The 15,539-nt window shown below is 39.2% G+C and overlaps 1 protein-coding gene across 12 annotated transcripts in view; it reads left to right on the top strand.

The window, feature by feature from the left end:
* The window catches only part of FREM1 (FRAS1 related extracellular matrix 1), a 151,110-nt gene that overhangs the window by 37,312 nt on the left and 98,259 nt on the right, over positions 1–15,539 (top strand). For all 12 annotated transcript variants that reach the window (XR_009763176.1, XM_061630186.1, XM_061630171.1 and 9 more), the window contains 7 exons: positions 2,526–2,657; positions 4,636–4,980; positions 6,529–6,671; positions 7,240–7,436; positions 8,251–8,341; positions 9,731–9,898; positions 12,105–12,313. Coding sequence is in view for 11 of the 12 variants with exons in the window: in XM_061630186.1 (XP_061486170.1) it covers positions 2,526–2,657; positions 4,636–4,980; positions 6,529–6,671; positions 7,240–7,436; positions 8,251–8,341; positions 9,731–9,898; positions 12,105–12,313 (1,285 nt within the window). In the remaining variant the exon portion in view is untranslated. The remainder of the gene's footprint in view (positions 1–2,525; positions 2,658–4,635; positions 4,981–6,528; positions 6,672–7,239; positions 7,437–8,250; positions 8,342–9,730; positions 9,899–12,104; positions 12,314–15,539) is intronic.

Raw genomic sequence — 15,539 nt, 5'->3', positions numbered from 1 at the left:
TAATCAGAGGAATTTGTATTAATGAATAGAGTTATTTGAAAAAGATAAAGAGGCAACAAAAGAGAAATTAGAAGGGGAATTGGAAAAACTGATTGCACAATACAACAAAATAGGCTTGCAAAAAATTAGGTGGAAAAAGGAACAAAAAAGAACAAATGTAAATTTGGGTGATATAGACAAAACAATGGTTATTATGTTGTATCTCAAACATATTATGTATACTGATAGAAAAGCCTCAAAATTATTAGCAAATAGAGTGAAAAAGAGAAGGACAAAAATCTAATTAGACCATTAGATCTGTGATAATACTTTAATAGGTGAAGAACTGGCACAATACTATGTAAAAATATACAGATAGGAAAGGAAGGAGATAACATAAATTAACATTAATTAGGGGTGTCAGAAAAGTGCAAGTATGCCAAAACTATTGCTGGAAGAAAGGAGTCTATTAGATACATTGCTACCTGAGGAAGAAATTGGGGAGGTAGATTAAGATTTTGAAGGCACATATAGCACCAGGGCCAGATAACTATACTGGAAATTTCTTCTAAACATACCAAGACATATTAATACCCCATCTCACAAAGCTATTTAATATAATTCTGATGGACTCACAGTTGCCCCCTACATGGACCAATTCACATATTATGTCTGAAACTAGCTAAAGATCAGACTTTCCCTGATTCATAAAGGCCACTTCCATGGGACACTTGGCCAACCCATCTTTGAGATAAAGGGATGCTGTGGATGTTATGGTACCAAATTGGTACGTTTATAAGGAAAAAAATATTCTGGAGCAAGGAATTATGCAATTAATATTGGGTGAAAAAATTGGTGCTGGATAGTGACACTAATGAGAAAGGATTTGTGTCTAATCTATATAAATTTCTACTGAAGAAAGATATGGGCACCAAATTGAACCAAATTGGCTTTATCTTTCAGGGAAACAGCTTTAAAAATTATACAAAGATGGTACATGACACCACTCTGCCTGGTACACATTACAAAAACAAATTATTCAGTATGCTGGAGGGGATGTGTGGTGTGGTACGACTGTGCAATCCTATGTGGTGGGACTTTGAGAAATTAGCTGAATTTTGGACTTTGACAAAAGAAGGAATACAAAAGATCACAGGACAAAGGCTACGTTTCACTCCAGAGCTAGCTTTATTGAATATATTCATAGAGAAGAATATGGACTTGCTCTATAAGAAACTAATTGGTTTCATGCTAACAGCTGCCAGGACCATGATACCTCATTTTTGAAGGGACCTTGAGGGCTTACCTATGGAATATTGGTACAGGAAACTGTGGGAAACTGTGTTGCTGGGGAAATTGACTCTTCAACTGCAATCAGCTGGAAGAAAACAGAAAAAAGACAAATTTGAGGTGGACTGGTAGCCATTTATATTATTTATGACAACTGGACAAAAGAACAGTCAAGTACCACCACCCCCTTTAAAACAATATGGCTGGTATAATCACACATTTGGCATAAATGTCTATGGTATCAAGATTACATTAGACTGTATGGAAATAGTGGTCTCTGATAGAGGTGGGGGGGAAGGAATTGTTTTACTTCAGTGGATCTGTCACCAAAATTTTGATGTGGGGGGAGGGGGGACTAGTGTTCAGTGGTCTGGGATGTCACTGTTGTTGCTATGTTGTATAAAATGATAAATCAATGTATAAACATAAAGAATAATATACTATTAAATGAAAGTTGAAAAAGAGATGTTCATATGGAATTAAAAATGTTTAACATTTGCGGAAAGGATGTTTGAAAGGCAGTTTTCACATGCATTCAGATTATAGTTGAAAAGCAACAATATAAGAATTTATTATTATATATATAGTGTTATCAGTCATCATCATCAGTTTAATACCGTCAACAGAGAAATGAATGCTCTCAGTATACATTTTGACTTTCAGAGTTTCAAGGGCAATAATAGACATGTGCTAAGGAGCTTAAAAGTAAAATAATAAGCTTGCCTCTACTGATGTGCACTGCGTTTGTGTCCTATCCATGATAGCTGGCCATTGGTTGCCTTTTCTCATAAATGAGATGCCACATGGTAATTTGCTATTTTGTGAGAAAGGTGGCTGTGGAAATTGTTGCTGAGTTTGCTTCTCTCTGTGTATGTGCAGCTTAGTCTTGTCTCCTGGGAAGGCCCAGATGTAGTTCATGCTGTGGGCTCACATCTGCAAAAGCTGTGCACATAGTCTCCCTCATTGGATCAGAAGGAACATGCAATCTGAAAGCCATTGTCTCCAGTGAATTTTCTGGAAGGGGCTAATGTTAGGTGATGCTTCAAAGAGTTACTTACAGAGTTCTAAATGGATGGGAATTAATTTCTTTATGTAACAGATTCTAACCACTTGCATGGAGCCTTTTGAGTAAACCAGATGGTGGTTTGAGTATCTCACTCCAAACGTGTAAAGTGGAATTGACATCTCACTCAAGTCAAGGGCAATATTTCCAATGCACTTACTGTTAATTTACGGGTTCGGGGTTTCTCTTCTAGGTCTTGATCTCCTTGAAGGACAGTCTCGTCCTATAACATGGGAGCAGTTTCAGATTGTTGACAACGATGATATCAATAGTGTTCGCTTAGTCACTGTTGATGGTTTACAGCATGGACAGCTCACTCTAAGAGGTATCTGTATTCTGGCCGATGTCTGTATGCAGGAGTTACTATTTTGTCCTTTAACATCAGTACAGTAAATACGCTGGTTCACCTTTTCAGTTGCCCCTGACATGAGGAATTGAGGAGCATTCAGAGGCCACTACTGTGTCTATGACTAGGCAGTGCTTGTGAGAACTGCGCAACACACTTGTGGAGGCAGGGTTGCTGATAAATTGTGCCTTTGTGTGACTGCTGCACAGCTGCGAGTCTAGTGGTGATCCCCACATCCTCCTGAACAACTTATAGGAGGGGCGGGACTGTTGCTGTAAGTGTGAACTTACTAAGGCACATCTCATACCATTTAGATCCTAAAGGTTAGAGGGAGAGCCATAGCTTGGTGGAAGAGAATATGTTTTTCATGCAGAAGGTTCTAGGTTCAGTCCCTTGTATCTCCTGTTCAAAGAATTAGCTAGGTGGTAATGGGAAAGATCTCTGCTGGATGCTAGGATGGAGGAGAAGTTTGTTTGGTCTGCATTTCAAAGTGAGTCATTTGCAGGAGTTAGATTTATACACAGAGGAGAATGTAGCTATCATTCTGATTATGTGCTTCTATTAATTTTGAGGTGCAGTTTTAGTTCAAAATGCACATGGAATACTGTGTTCCGTTCTGGGCGCCTCATTTCAAGAAAGATATAGACAAGTTAGAGCGGGTTCAGAAGAGGGCGACGAGGATGATAGCCGGTATGGAGAACAAGTCTTATGAGGAAAGGTTGAAGGAACTTGGCATGTTCAGTCTGGTGAAGAGAAGGCTGAGGGGTGACATGATTACACTCTTTAAGTACCTGAAGGGCTGTCACATAGAGGAGGGTACAGATTTGTTCACTGCGGCCCCAGAGGGTAGGACTAGGTCTAATGGTTTTAAGTTGCAGGAGTGTAGATTCAGACTGGACATTAGAAGGAACTTCTTGACAGTAAGGGCAGTTCGGCAATGGAATCGACTGCCTAGGGAGGTGGTGGGATCCCCTTCGCTGGACGTCTTCAAGCAGAGGCTGGACAGCTATCTACAGGGGATGCTCTAGCTGTGGATTTCCTGCTGTGAGCAGGGGGTTGGACTCGATGGCCTACAAGGCCCCTTCCAACTCTATGATTCTATGATTCTATGAAAATACATATTTTAGGGGGGAAATGCATTGACAAGCATACAAAAATGTTTATTTTAGGGGATAAATCCATACAAAATGAGTACTTTTGGAAAACCTGTAGAATTTAAATGCACATTTTTCAGGCATTTTATAAAAAATCCACCAAAAAAGGGACAGAATGGACCTATGATTTAAAACTGGCAAGGAAGGAAAATAGGCTGATCTGTTCATCCCTACTTACCCTGAAAAGTTACCGCCAGTCAGAGTAGACATTATTGAGCTAGGTGGACAAATGGTTTGACCTGGTATAGGGAGGCTTCCTACATGTTCCTGAAACTTCAGAAGCTGTCTTTCTAGTCACCCTTTAACTTAAAGAATTTCCTTGCATAAAGCTCCAATCTCTTGAAAACTGGAGTCTCCTATATTTTTAAATCCATTTCTGCCGCTGCTGGTACTGGAAATGTGCTTTAAAAACAGTAATATTGAGGCAATCTAAATTCTGTGGCAATTGTTATATTTTGCCAAATTGCATGCCACATTGTTTGCATAAAGATGTGTGCAACAGGGTTTGATGCATTTTAAGTGCTACATTTTTCAAAATTAGTGTTATGCAATTTTAATTACAGGTAAATCATTAACTCTTCTAAATAATGTGCAGTTATGACGTGTCCATGACACCACTGGTGACTTGATGAGTGAATTTGTGGAGGACTGAAATCCTTACAGATTTCTTGTTCTTGACCCTCTGATTCCTGCCTCTTAAAAATTTAATCATTTTGGTTCCTAACCTTCATGCCTTGTAAGTGAACTAACCTTTTCTGAAGTATATTTGTTTTTTTAATCATGTGCCTTCTATTGTCTGACAGGACGAAAAGGATTCATGTTTACAGTCTCAGACCTCAAGAATGGTGTTGTTCGTTACCATCATGATGACAGTGATTCCACAAGGGACTATATTGTCTTTAGGATATTTGATAACCGACACAGCAGTCGCCACAGATTTCCAGTCAACATTCTGCCTAAAGATGACAGCCCCCCGTTTCTCATCAGTAATGTTGAAATAGAGGTGCATGAAGGACAAACTGTTCTGATCCAAGTCTCAATGCTTCAAGCCTCTGACATGGATTCTAGTGATGACTATATACTCTTCAATATCACCAAACCATCACAGGCAGGAGAAATCATGAAGAAACCTGGACCAGACCTTATTGGTAATATGTTAGACCACCAGGAAGGGAAGGATGTCTTTCTTTTTACTAACGATTTATATGTGTGTGTGGGTTCTACCTATGTGTTGTTTTCAGATTTATTCCTATTTCCCTCTTGAGATTTTAACTATTTCCCACATCATATTAACTTCCTTCTCTTTGTAGGACTGAGTAAACAAGCTATGAGTTGCAGCTTTTGTTATCACACGCACATATTAAAGTCCTTTGATTGACAAGGATTTGTCAATGTTAAAAGATACTTCAGCTTCAGATTTAAACTTTAATCATAAACACACCTAAATTCATACATGAGGCTTGATTTGAAAAGTTATGTTGGTGGTGTGATTTCCCAACTTGGATCCTGAACTTCATTGTTAGTTTCTTGTATGAAATAGCACCCACATGGTTCCATGTTTAACCATGTAAATGACCTCCCTAATTTTCAGCCAGCTTCCCTCATGGGATTAAAACTTACTGCATGCAAGTGAATAACTTTTTTTAGTCCAAGGTCCTTACTTTTTAGAACAATTTTTAAAATATTTTTAAAGCTGTTCTGTTTTTAAGATGTTTTTAAAGATGTTTAGTTTTTTAAAAAGTTTTAGTGTCTTATTGCTTGTTATTTGCCACCCTAGACTCCCTTTGGGAAGAAGGGTGGGATATAAGTTTAATAATAAAATAAATAAGTAAAGTAATAAATTTGCCTCCTCAGTATTCTGTCAACATAGCTTGTGAATCATGCTTTGGTCATTTTGATGGTATTCATCACATTCATTAAGTGTTTAAGATGAGCCTATAGTCCAGAGGTGAGCAGCCGTTTTTTTAGCACAAGGGTCTCGTTTCCTTCCAGGCAGCTTTTCAGTGGCCACATGCCTCCATCCCTGCTGAAGTCCCTTGTCTGGTGATCTCCAGCCAATGAAGAAAACCAAAGTATACCTTCAAGTATGACCAAGAAAGTTGGTAGACAGGAACTGAGTTGCTTAGATTTTGGCTGGTGAAACTGAACAGCAAACTTTTCCTTAGAGTTCTACCTTTCTGAGGAGACATTTCTTTTTTTTTGTTTTTTAGTTGAAAAGAACTTGGGTAGTCAATGTTATTTTCATGGTACAAAGATCCATGGTGGCTTTAGGTTAGAAGGGAATGTCAGTCATGCTAAATGGAAAATAATTCAGGCCTAAAATTAAACACAGAATCTTGTCACAGAGTTTGACCATTTTATTCTAAAGAACACAATTCATAATCTTTTATCTCTTTAGAGGAGATATCAGTAAAAAAAGTTGGTTGCTGGGTTTTTTTCAACCACAAAGCTTTTGCAGGAGCACTATAACAGCCTTAAAGACAAAGGCCTTGCTCAGAATTGCAACATAGTAAAATTAATATATAACTCTCATATCTAAGATTTCATGCAAAGAAAAATGGAAAGATGACATTGCTTACCCTTGTCAATAAAAACACTATTGAATTCTTCTGTCATGGGCTACGTTAGAATGGTGGTATAATAGTTCTCTATGATTATAGTAGGTCTAAGATACACATCTGTCTGTGATTCAACAGGTTATCCAGTCACTAAATTTCTTCAGAAAGATCTGTTGAGAGGGATAATTTATTATCATCACTTAGGAGGAGAAACATTTGGTGATTCAGTTGAGTTCATTCTGTGTGATAGCCATGATCCTCCCAATCATTCAGAAATTCAGGTATGTCAATTGGGGGATTTATTGCAAGGCCACGAAGGAGAACACAGTGACATCTAGATTTTATGAATGTAACTTTATTATTGATTTTATGCTGTTCACCACCACAGTATTTGTTCTTAATGTTGGCAGTATAGGGTGGGTTTTTTTGCAACTTGAATAAATAAATAAAACAAAATATATCTAAAATCAAGGACTGCACTCCTAAACAAGCTTACTAGGAACACAATGGTGGATACACATGCATAAGAGTGCCTGAATGTGTGAGAATCTTCTTTTCCTAACAGCCAGATGGATTGTGAAGCACATTGAAGAGGCTCTGTACCAATGTTTGAGGGAGGGATTGCACTGCAAGCCAAGAGAAAATGCTGACAAGTTAAACTGAAGGTCTCATTTAACTTGGCCAATAGACACAAACACGCTTCAACACAATGTTGTGCTTCCTTTGTATTGTGTTTGGGTTTCAGAAAATTGGATTTGTATTTATACTTCTTTAAATATGCCAGTCATTGATCATAGGCAATTCTATAACTCAAGCTTATATAATGGGTTTTCTAAATCCTTACACTAGGAGCTAAGAGTGCACATAATTCCTGTGGATGATCAACTTCCCAAAGAAGCTTCAGGGATGCACCGCCATCTAACTGTCAAGGAATCTGAGATTGCTTATCTAACAAAGAAACATCTCAATTATATTGACATGGAAGCACAGGAAAGGAATCTCATCTATACCATTACTTCTCCTCCGATCTTCACTTCCATGAATCAGTGAGTGAATGGACACTTCTCAAAAGAAAAGGGTGTATTGTCAGCATATTGCACAGCAGAGCTGCAGCACTGTGACTAGTATTTGTATTTGGGTTTCTTGAGTAAGGGAGCAGAGGGTATTTCCAAAGTGGTGGGGTGTAGGAAATCTGGCTGAAGCCCCTTATCCCTGCTTGCTGTCCATTGCCCACATATTGGCTGGTGCCACTCTCAGTCTTGCTGGCTATTACTGCCATTTGTCATTCTTAATGTATGTACAGATATAAACACGGTCAATGCGCACAAACTAATATGATAGAATACAGCGGTGGCAATGGACAATCAGAAGATAAAGAACCATCAAGGAGCAAAAGGTGACTCCAAAATTGCAAGCCTGCTTTAGAAGAAGATTTGAATGTACAATTCTGAAAACTGGTGTCTCAAATCGGGCTGCTGAGATGTTTCCTGAAGCAGCAAGCACAATCCAAGCAACATGCACCTCAAGGCATCAGCCCAACAGTCAGTTTACCATTCAGGGTTTTGACCATGAGGTGTGCATAGCATTGATCGATGGATGAAATGATGGGAAATGAAGGTTAAAAGAAAAGCTACATATATACACATTCTAAGTGTATTTCACATTTTGTTTTGATTTCATTATCCATTATAGAGTTATCTGAAGTACTAACTGAAGGGGTATGGGAAGGTTGCAGCAATGAAAAATCTGTGTGGTTGGGTGTGCAGGGAATCAGTTTTGGAACATAAATTTGTATCTTCTTTTGATATTTAAAAAGCTATATAATTCTGCATATACTTATGACAGTACTTTTCTGTGCAGTCACATGGATGGTGGGAAGTTGTTTATGGTTGACAGTATTCCAAAGCCGATCAAGGATCCTGATACTCCATCACTGAGATCATTCACACAGGTTAGTTATCTTGTTTAAAACCTACCTGGAAGCAGGGTTTCCTGTCACCAAGTAGCCCCACCCCTTGCTCCTAGGTACATGGGAGTTAATTGTAATGATTGGGAAGCCTTCTGCAAAAGAGAGGCGATGTCCACTGCATCCAAACTGGACAGAGATAAAAATGATTTCCAAGCAGCCAACAGATGAGATTACAGATATTGTTCATGGAACTGATGCTAACTTTTGAAATGGATTCTGGAACCTGATTAGGGTAAGGGCCCATCTGGCATTGAGCCCTGAAACAGATTCTTCTAGATAGCCATTTAAAATATACTCGTAGGTATGTTGAGTTATACGGATTGGGCAATATGCTGTGTGGGATAGGTACATTCTGTTTCTGTATATCAGAGATTGGGGACCTGTGGCCTTCCAAATGTAGCTGAAGTTCAACTCTTATCAGCCCCAGCCAGCATAGCCACTGGTCAGGGATGATGGGAGCTGTGCTCTTAATATATCTGGAGGGCCACAGCTTCCCATTCCCTACTGCATCTCTTCACAGATTACAAATAGCAACACCTGGAAAATAGAATTGGAAAGCCCTAGGAAACCATCTTTCTTTAATAAAACATATCAATCAATACTGAACATGCTGAGCCCTACTTTAAATTAAAGTCCCCCTCCGCATCCGTTGAAAGTTGCCTTTACAATTATCATGATCATTCCAACTCACTTGCAGTTTTTTGTTTGCATCTGAAGATTGCTTTGACTCTAAATGTCCTACTAGTGTTGGATCATATCTTGAAATAATATCATTCTGTGTTGCTCCTGATTAACTAAGGATTAGTAATGCTCTTCACAGGTCTCTGTACCTGTGAAGCCCCTGAAGACTGAAAAGCAGTTGCCAATCCACTGTCCTGCATGACCAACAGTCATATTAAAAGCTGGATTCAAAATCATGGAAATGTTGCATCACAAAGTACACAAATAGCTTGACAGTAGCTTGAAGCTGCTTTCTGTCACATTTGTGAAAGCTCTATTCTCTTGTCTTTGCCAAGATAAATGGCTTCTCCAAGCAAAATATGGGCATGTAATTATATATCTCGCTGTTTTAGCTGCATTGGTAATGCAGATGAAACAATAAAGTTTATTACTATACACTGAATGTATAGCAAGGGTAACAACCTTGTGGACCTGTAGATATTGAACTACAGTTTGCATCATCATTTGCCATTGGCTTTGCTGGCTGGAGCTATGAAAAGTGTTGTTCAACAATGTCTGTGGAGCACAGGCTCCCCATTCCAACTGTATAGTCTGCAGTGTATAGCAGCGCAGTCCAGGTTTGGATTTGAGTAGAGGGGAAAATGCATCCCTTACATTTTGTTTATTTGTTTGTTTGTTTTGTGCCCCTAGCATGCCATAAACCACATGAAAGTTGCCTACATGCCACCTTTGCAAGATATTGGCCCTGAGCCTCAGTACATCCAGTTCACATTTTCAGTCAGCAATCAACATGGTGGAACTTTGTATGGAATCTGTTTTAACATTACCATTCTTCCAGTGGACAATCAGGCTCCAGAGGTATGATTGTAATTCTAATAGGAACAAGGAAAAATAAGAGGTTGAACCTAGGTGAAAGAAGAAGTACTGGTCAGATTTTGTGAAACTTTTGAAATTCAGATTCTTGCTGTCTCAGCCCTTAAATCATAAAATCGAAGTAAAATATTTTTAGCATCAATCCTAGTTTTCCAAATCACATTTTGGAAGATTTTTTGCCTTCTGTCTTAGTGCCTCAAAGTGGAATCACACATTGTTTCATAAATCCATGCTTCCTAAACCTGTGTCTTCTCATTAATCTAATACATGGTCTGGGCAGAGCCTTTGCAGAAAAGAATTGGTAGGCAATAATAAATACTTAACACTTCTTGTACTTGTGATACTCACCTGCAAATATGACCGTACATCTGAGAGTCTTCTGATCTTGGAGCTTGGCTGAGGGGAAAACCAATACAAAATCTGCCAGAAAGCAGGGGAACATTAATTCAGGAAAGCATCACCTCCTATCTGCTGATTCTCCCCTGCAAATGCCTTCCCAGACCTCAGAGTAACACTGTGGGGCAAACATTTTATTTATTATTTATTTATTTGATTTATATCCTGCCCTTTCTCCCAGGAGTCCAGGGCACCAAACAAAAGCACTAAAAACACTTTAAAACATCAACAACCATTAAAAGCATATTAAAACAAAATGTCTTTAAAAACATTTTTTTAAAAAGCTTTAAAAACATTTTTAAAAAGAAGGTTTAAAAATATATTAAAAAGCAATTCCAACACAGATGCAGACTGGGATAAGGTCTCTAGTTAAAAGGCTTGATGAAAGAGAAAGGTCTTCAGTAGGCGCCAAAAAGATAACAGAGATGGTTCCTGTCTAATATTTATGGGGAGGGAATTCCAAAGGGTTGGTGTCACAACACTAAAGGTCTATTTCCTATGTTGTACAGAACGGACCTCCTGATAAGACGGTATCTGCAGAAGGCCCTAACCTGCAGAGTGCAGTGATCAGTTGAAACATAGGGCTTATCCACATGGAGTGTGATAATCCACTGTTTCCTATTCGGGTTGTCAGCTGATAGTCCTCATTTTGCCTTTCCCCCCCGCTGTTTCCCATTGGAAAAAATGCTTTTTTTGTGGCACAGCGAGATTCCCGATTTCAAACAGCAAATTGCATTTTTGCTGGTATTGGAAGGAGCAGATTTAACCCGCGAAAATGCGTAACACCACGCGACGTCATTTGGACGACTGAAAAATAATAAACACACATAGCGTGCGTGTCACACATTTTGCGGTCGTCTGGATGAGCCCATAGACTGAAAGATGATTGAAACATGACTGAAACATAGGGTTAGGAACCTCTGTTTGTTTTGTAAAATGTGTATCTGCCCCCAGTTGTAGCCTATTGGAGTTAGTTTTCCCTCCTTCATATGATCTGATTATTATTTTCTTTTACCAAAGGCCATCAGAAACTTTTCCACCTAAAGACAGGATGACAAAGCAACAGTTTAGGTTTAGAAATACAGAATTTTACTTAATGACCTGGTTCACACAAAACACTAAGCCAAGCCATGGCTAAGCATGAACATGTGAGCATACAGGTACTCACAGGAAAAATCGTGGCTGCTTTGCTCCTCCTCCTGTCTTGCTACTGCTGTGCTATGCAGAGCTAAAGCATGGTTTGGCTTAGAGTTATGTCTGAATCTGGCCTCATGGTTTGTCTCAGGAAGATAAATAACAAGCCTGGGTTCAGATGTAATGCTAAGCCAAACCATGGGTTGGCTCACCGCATCGTGACCGCTGCAGCACCGGAGGAGGAGCAAGATAGCTGTACATTTCCCTTGTGAGTAACCGGACATTCAAGCTTAGCTATGCATGACTTTTGGCCCCATCTATGATTCTGAAATCTCACTCTCTTTGAACGTAGCCAAATATTGTCAAATTTCACAAAGTAATAAATTAAAATAATATTTTAAACAATCATTTGGTTACCCTACTGTCTTTCTTTTTCTAAAATCATATTCCTGACATTCTTGTAAAACCTGACTTAATGATGATTGGATAAAGTTTGTACTCCAGCAAGTTTGCATTCCAGCAAGTATTGTAAGTCAATGTTTCACAGCTGTGTAGTTTGTTCAGTGGCAACAAAAATTATATTGTAAAAGGATTGCCTCAAGGTAAAAGGATCAGCAAAAGCATCTGACTCTGGAATAATTGTCTCTTTACTTTTGTTCAGGTGTTTATAAACAACTTAAAAGTAGAAGAAGGGGGGCTGTGCACCATTACAGAAGGCCACATTTTGATTTCAGATGCAGATACCAAACAGGAAAACATCCGCATCCAAATGCTAAGGTCACCTCTCCATGGGACTGTTGAGCTGGATGGAATTCCTATGAATCAAGGAGACTGGTTGACCTGTGAAGACCTGCGCATGTCCAAAGTCAGGTTAGATGGAGCTAGATAATGCTTTCTCTGTTCTTGCTGTAGATTCTGATAGCCCATTAATGTAACAGTACTGAAAGCTGAAACAAATTATTGACCTCACATCTGCAGATTGGGGATCAACAGTTTGAATTCTCCTATTTCACACACACACAAACACACACAAAATTCCCAGCACACAGAAGACTAACATGTCAGTGAAGCTAATTTTGCTTCACATGTTAGATTCACTGTCTGCAGTGTGGACTCTAATAGCAATTCATCATGGAGAGCAGGGATGGGGGACCTGTAGCCCTCCAGATCCTTTTTAGACTACTCCTCCCATCTTCCCTGACCATTGGAACTGATGGGAGCTGGAGTCCAACAATATCTGGAGAGCCACAGGTTCTGCTGATCTGGCTTGGTTCTAGATTTATGAGGAAATGGGGAAGTCTCCTCCCTGAGACCCTGGAGAGCCACTGCCAGTCAGTGCAGACAGTACTGAGCTAGATGGACCAATGATCTGACAGTGTAAGGCAGCTTCCTCTGTTCCTGGATGCCGAGCACTGGATCCTCAGGTGCTCCCAAATAAAATAAATTTATGTATTTAAAATATTTATATTCTATCCATCATATAATTTCAGGACAGAGGCCAATGAAACTTATTATCAAACAAAATACATAATACCAACATATGAGCAAGTAAAAGTACACCAGTAAAAACTAGAGAGCTCACCTATAAAAATCCCAAGTAGAGCACTTAACCATTTCCAAAAGCTTGGGTAAACAACCATGTTTTAAGTGGGCACTGGAATGAAAAAAAAGTCAATGCCAGCTTTATCGGGTGGAGGATTCCATAGCTTAGAGGGGAGGGCATTCCACTCTCACATCTTACTGGGTGGTAGGAAGGCCCTGGAGATAGAACACCCCAACAGACCATACTTTTCTGTCAGGACAGTATAAGAGAAGACACTCTTTCAAGTTTTTAGGCCCCAGGGCACTCAGAGCTTCATAAATGCTCAACAAAACCTTGATTTCTGACCAGAAGCATATTGAAACCAACACAGCTCTTTCTGAACTGGTGATGTATGGCCCCGGTTGGGTGATCAGCTTAGTAACCTGGTTGCTGCATCTTGCACTAGCCACAACTTCCATGTTGTCGTCAAGGGCAGTACCATGTAGAGCACATTACTGTAATCCAAACAGGAGGTTATCAGAGCATAGATTATTGTAGCATGGCTCTTCCTGTGCAGAAATGGCTTTATGTAGTGAACTAGCCCTAGTTGGCCAAAGACACTCAGAGCCACTAAAGACATTTGGGCCTCAAGTGGCAAAGATGAAGCTAGGTGTGCCCCCAGATTCAAAGGGAGTGTTCATTCATGGGAGGTGTCACCCCATTCAGGATAGTTCATCTATGTAATTCCTGGGAACCACCCTGCCACACAACTTCCATCTTATCAGGATTCAGTCCCAGCACATTAAGACTGTATCCTGATAGAAGCATGCACTTGTATCAGTTAAAAATTGATGTTATAAATAACACACTTAAACTACTCTATAGTACACACTATGAGGTGTTTAGGTGTTAGGGTACAACCAGAGCTTGGAAGATTACTTTAAAAAGGAATAAATTACAGTTATTGTTCCATGGGCCCAAAAAGGAATAGCTATTATAATTACAATTGTTCTGAAAGGAATTGATTACTTTACTGTTATTGTTGTTGTTGTTGTTATTATTATTAATTTAATTAATTAATTTGTATCCCACCCTTCCTGCCAGCAGGAGCCCAGGGCGGCAAACAAGGCACTAAAAACACTTTGAAACATCATAAAAACAAATCCTAAAATACATTAAGACAAAACAGCGTTAAAAACATTTTTAAAACCTTTTTAAAAAAGGGTTAAAAACATTATTAAAAAACATATTAAGCAATTCTGACACAGATTGGGATAGCTCTCAACTTTTAAAAGGCTTGTTGAAAAAGAAAAGTCTTCAAAAGGCGCTGAAAAGATAGCAGAGATGGCGCATGCCTAATATTCAAAGTAATACTCAAAAGTAATCACTACAATTATACTTGTGTTATGTGCCTTCAAGTCGATTGTGACATATGGCGACCCTATGAATAAGCAACCTGCAATAGCATTTGTTATAAACCACCCTGTTCAGATCTTGTAAGTTCAGTCTGTGGCTTCCTTTATGGAATCAATCCATCTCTTGTTTGGCCTTCCTCTTTTTCTACTCCCTTCTGTTTTTCCCAGCATTATGGTCTTTTCTAATGAATCATGTCTTTTCATTATGTGTTCAAAGTATGATAACCTCAGTTTCATCATTTTAGCTTCTAGCGATAGTTCTGGTTTAATTCATTCTAACACCCAATTATTTGTCTTTTTCGTGGTCCATGATATGCTCAAAGCTCTCGTCCAACACCACATTTCAGATGAGTTGATTTTTCACTTATCCACTTGATAATCCTTGACAAGTTCAATGTCCTCGTTGTTGACTTTAAAGTTACATAAATCTTCTGTTGTCATTACTTTAGTCTTTTTAACATTCAGCTGTAGTCCTGCTTTTAGGCTTTCCTCTTTAACTTTCATCAGCATTCATTTCAGATCATTACTGGTTTCTGCTAGTAGTATGGTATCATCTGCATATCTTAAATTATTGATATTTCTACCTCCAATTTTCACACCTCCATCTTGGTCTGATCCCACTTTCTGTATGATATGTTCTGCATGTAGATTACACCCTTTCTAATGGGGAGGCAATCGGTTTCTCCATATTCTGTCCTTTCAGTAGCCTCTTGTCCAGAGTATGGGTTGCGTATCAGAATAATCAGATTCTGTGGCAACCCCATTACACTTAAGTTACTTAAAAAAACCCTAGAGTGCCTACAAGGTGCTGGCCTTGGCTGCTGAACACTAAGTCGCCTAAAGCAACATTAAAAATAAACACACACACATGCACACAGAGGTAGTAGAATAATTCTTTTTATCCATAAGATAGCAATGGTGGTCTCTCTGCTGGTAAGGGAGTTGGGGAGGGAGGCAGAGGCCACTCCTCAGATCTTTGCACATCAAACCAAGTGCAACCCCACACACACAGCCAGCAAGCATAATCTCTCTCACTTAACCATCTCTCAGACCCTGCCCTGCCACCAACTAAGGGACACCCACCCAATCAAACATTTTCCCCTGAGATGCAAAAAAAGTTAAAACATAGCAAATGCAGCAAAGTAGCCAGAGAGGGCAG

This window comes from Rhineura floridana, chromosome 1 (assembly GCF_030035675.1).
Source record: "Rhineura floridana isolate rRhiFlo1 chromosome 1, rRhiFlo1.hap2, whole genome shotgun sequence".
Lineage (NCBI taxonomy): Eukaryota > Metazoa > Chordata > Lepidosauria > Squamata > Rhineuridae > Rhineura > Rhineura floridana.
This window is presented reverse-complemented; position numbering and strand designations above follow the sequence as displayed.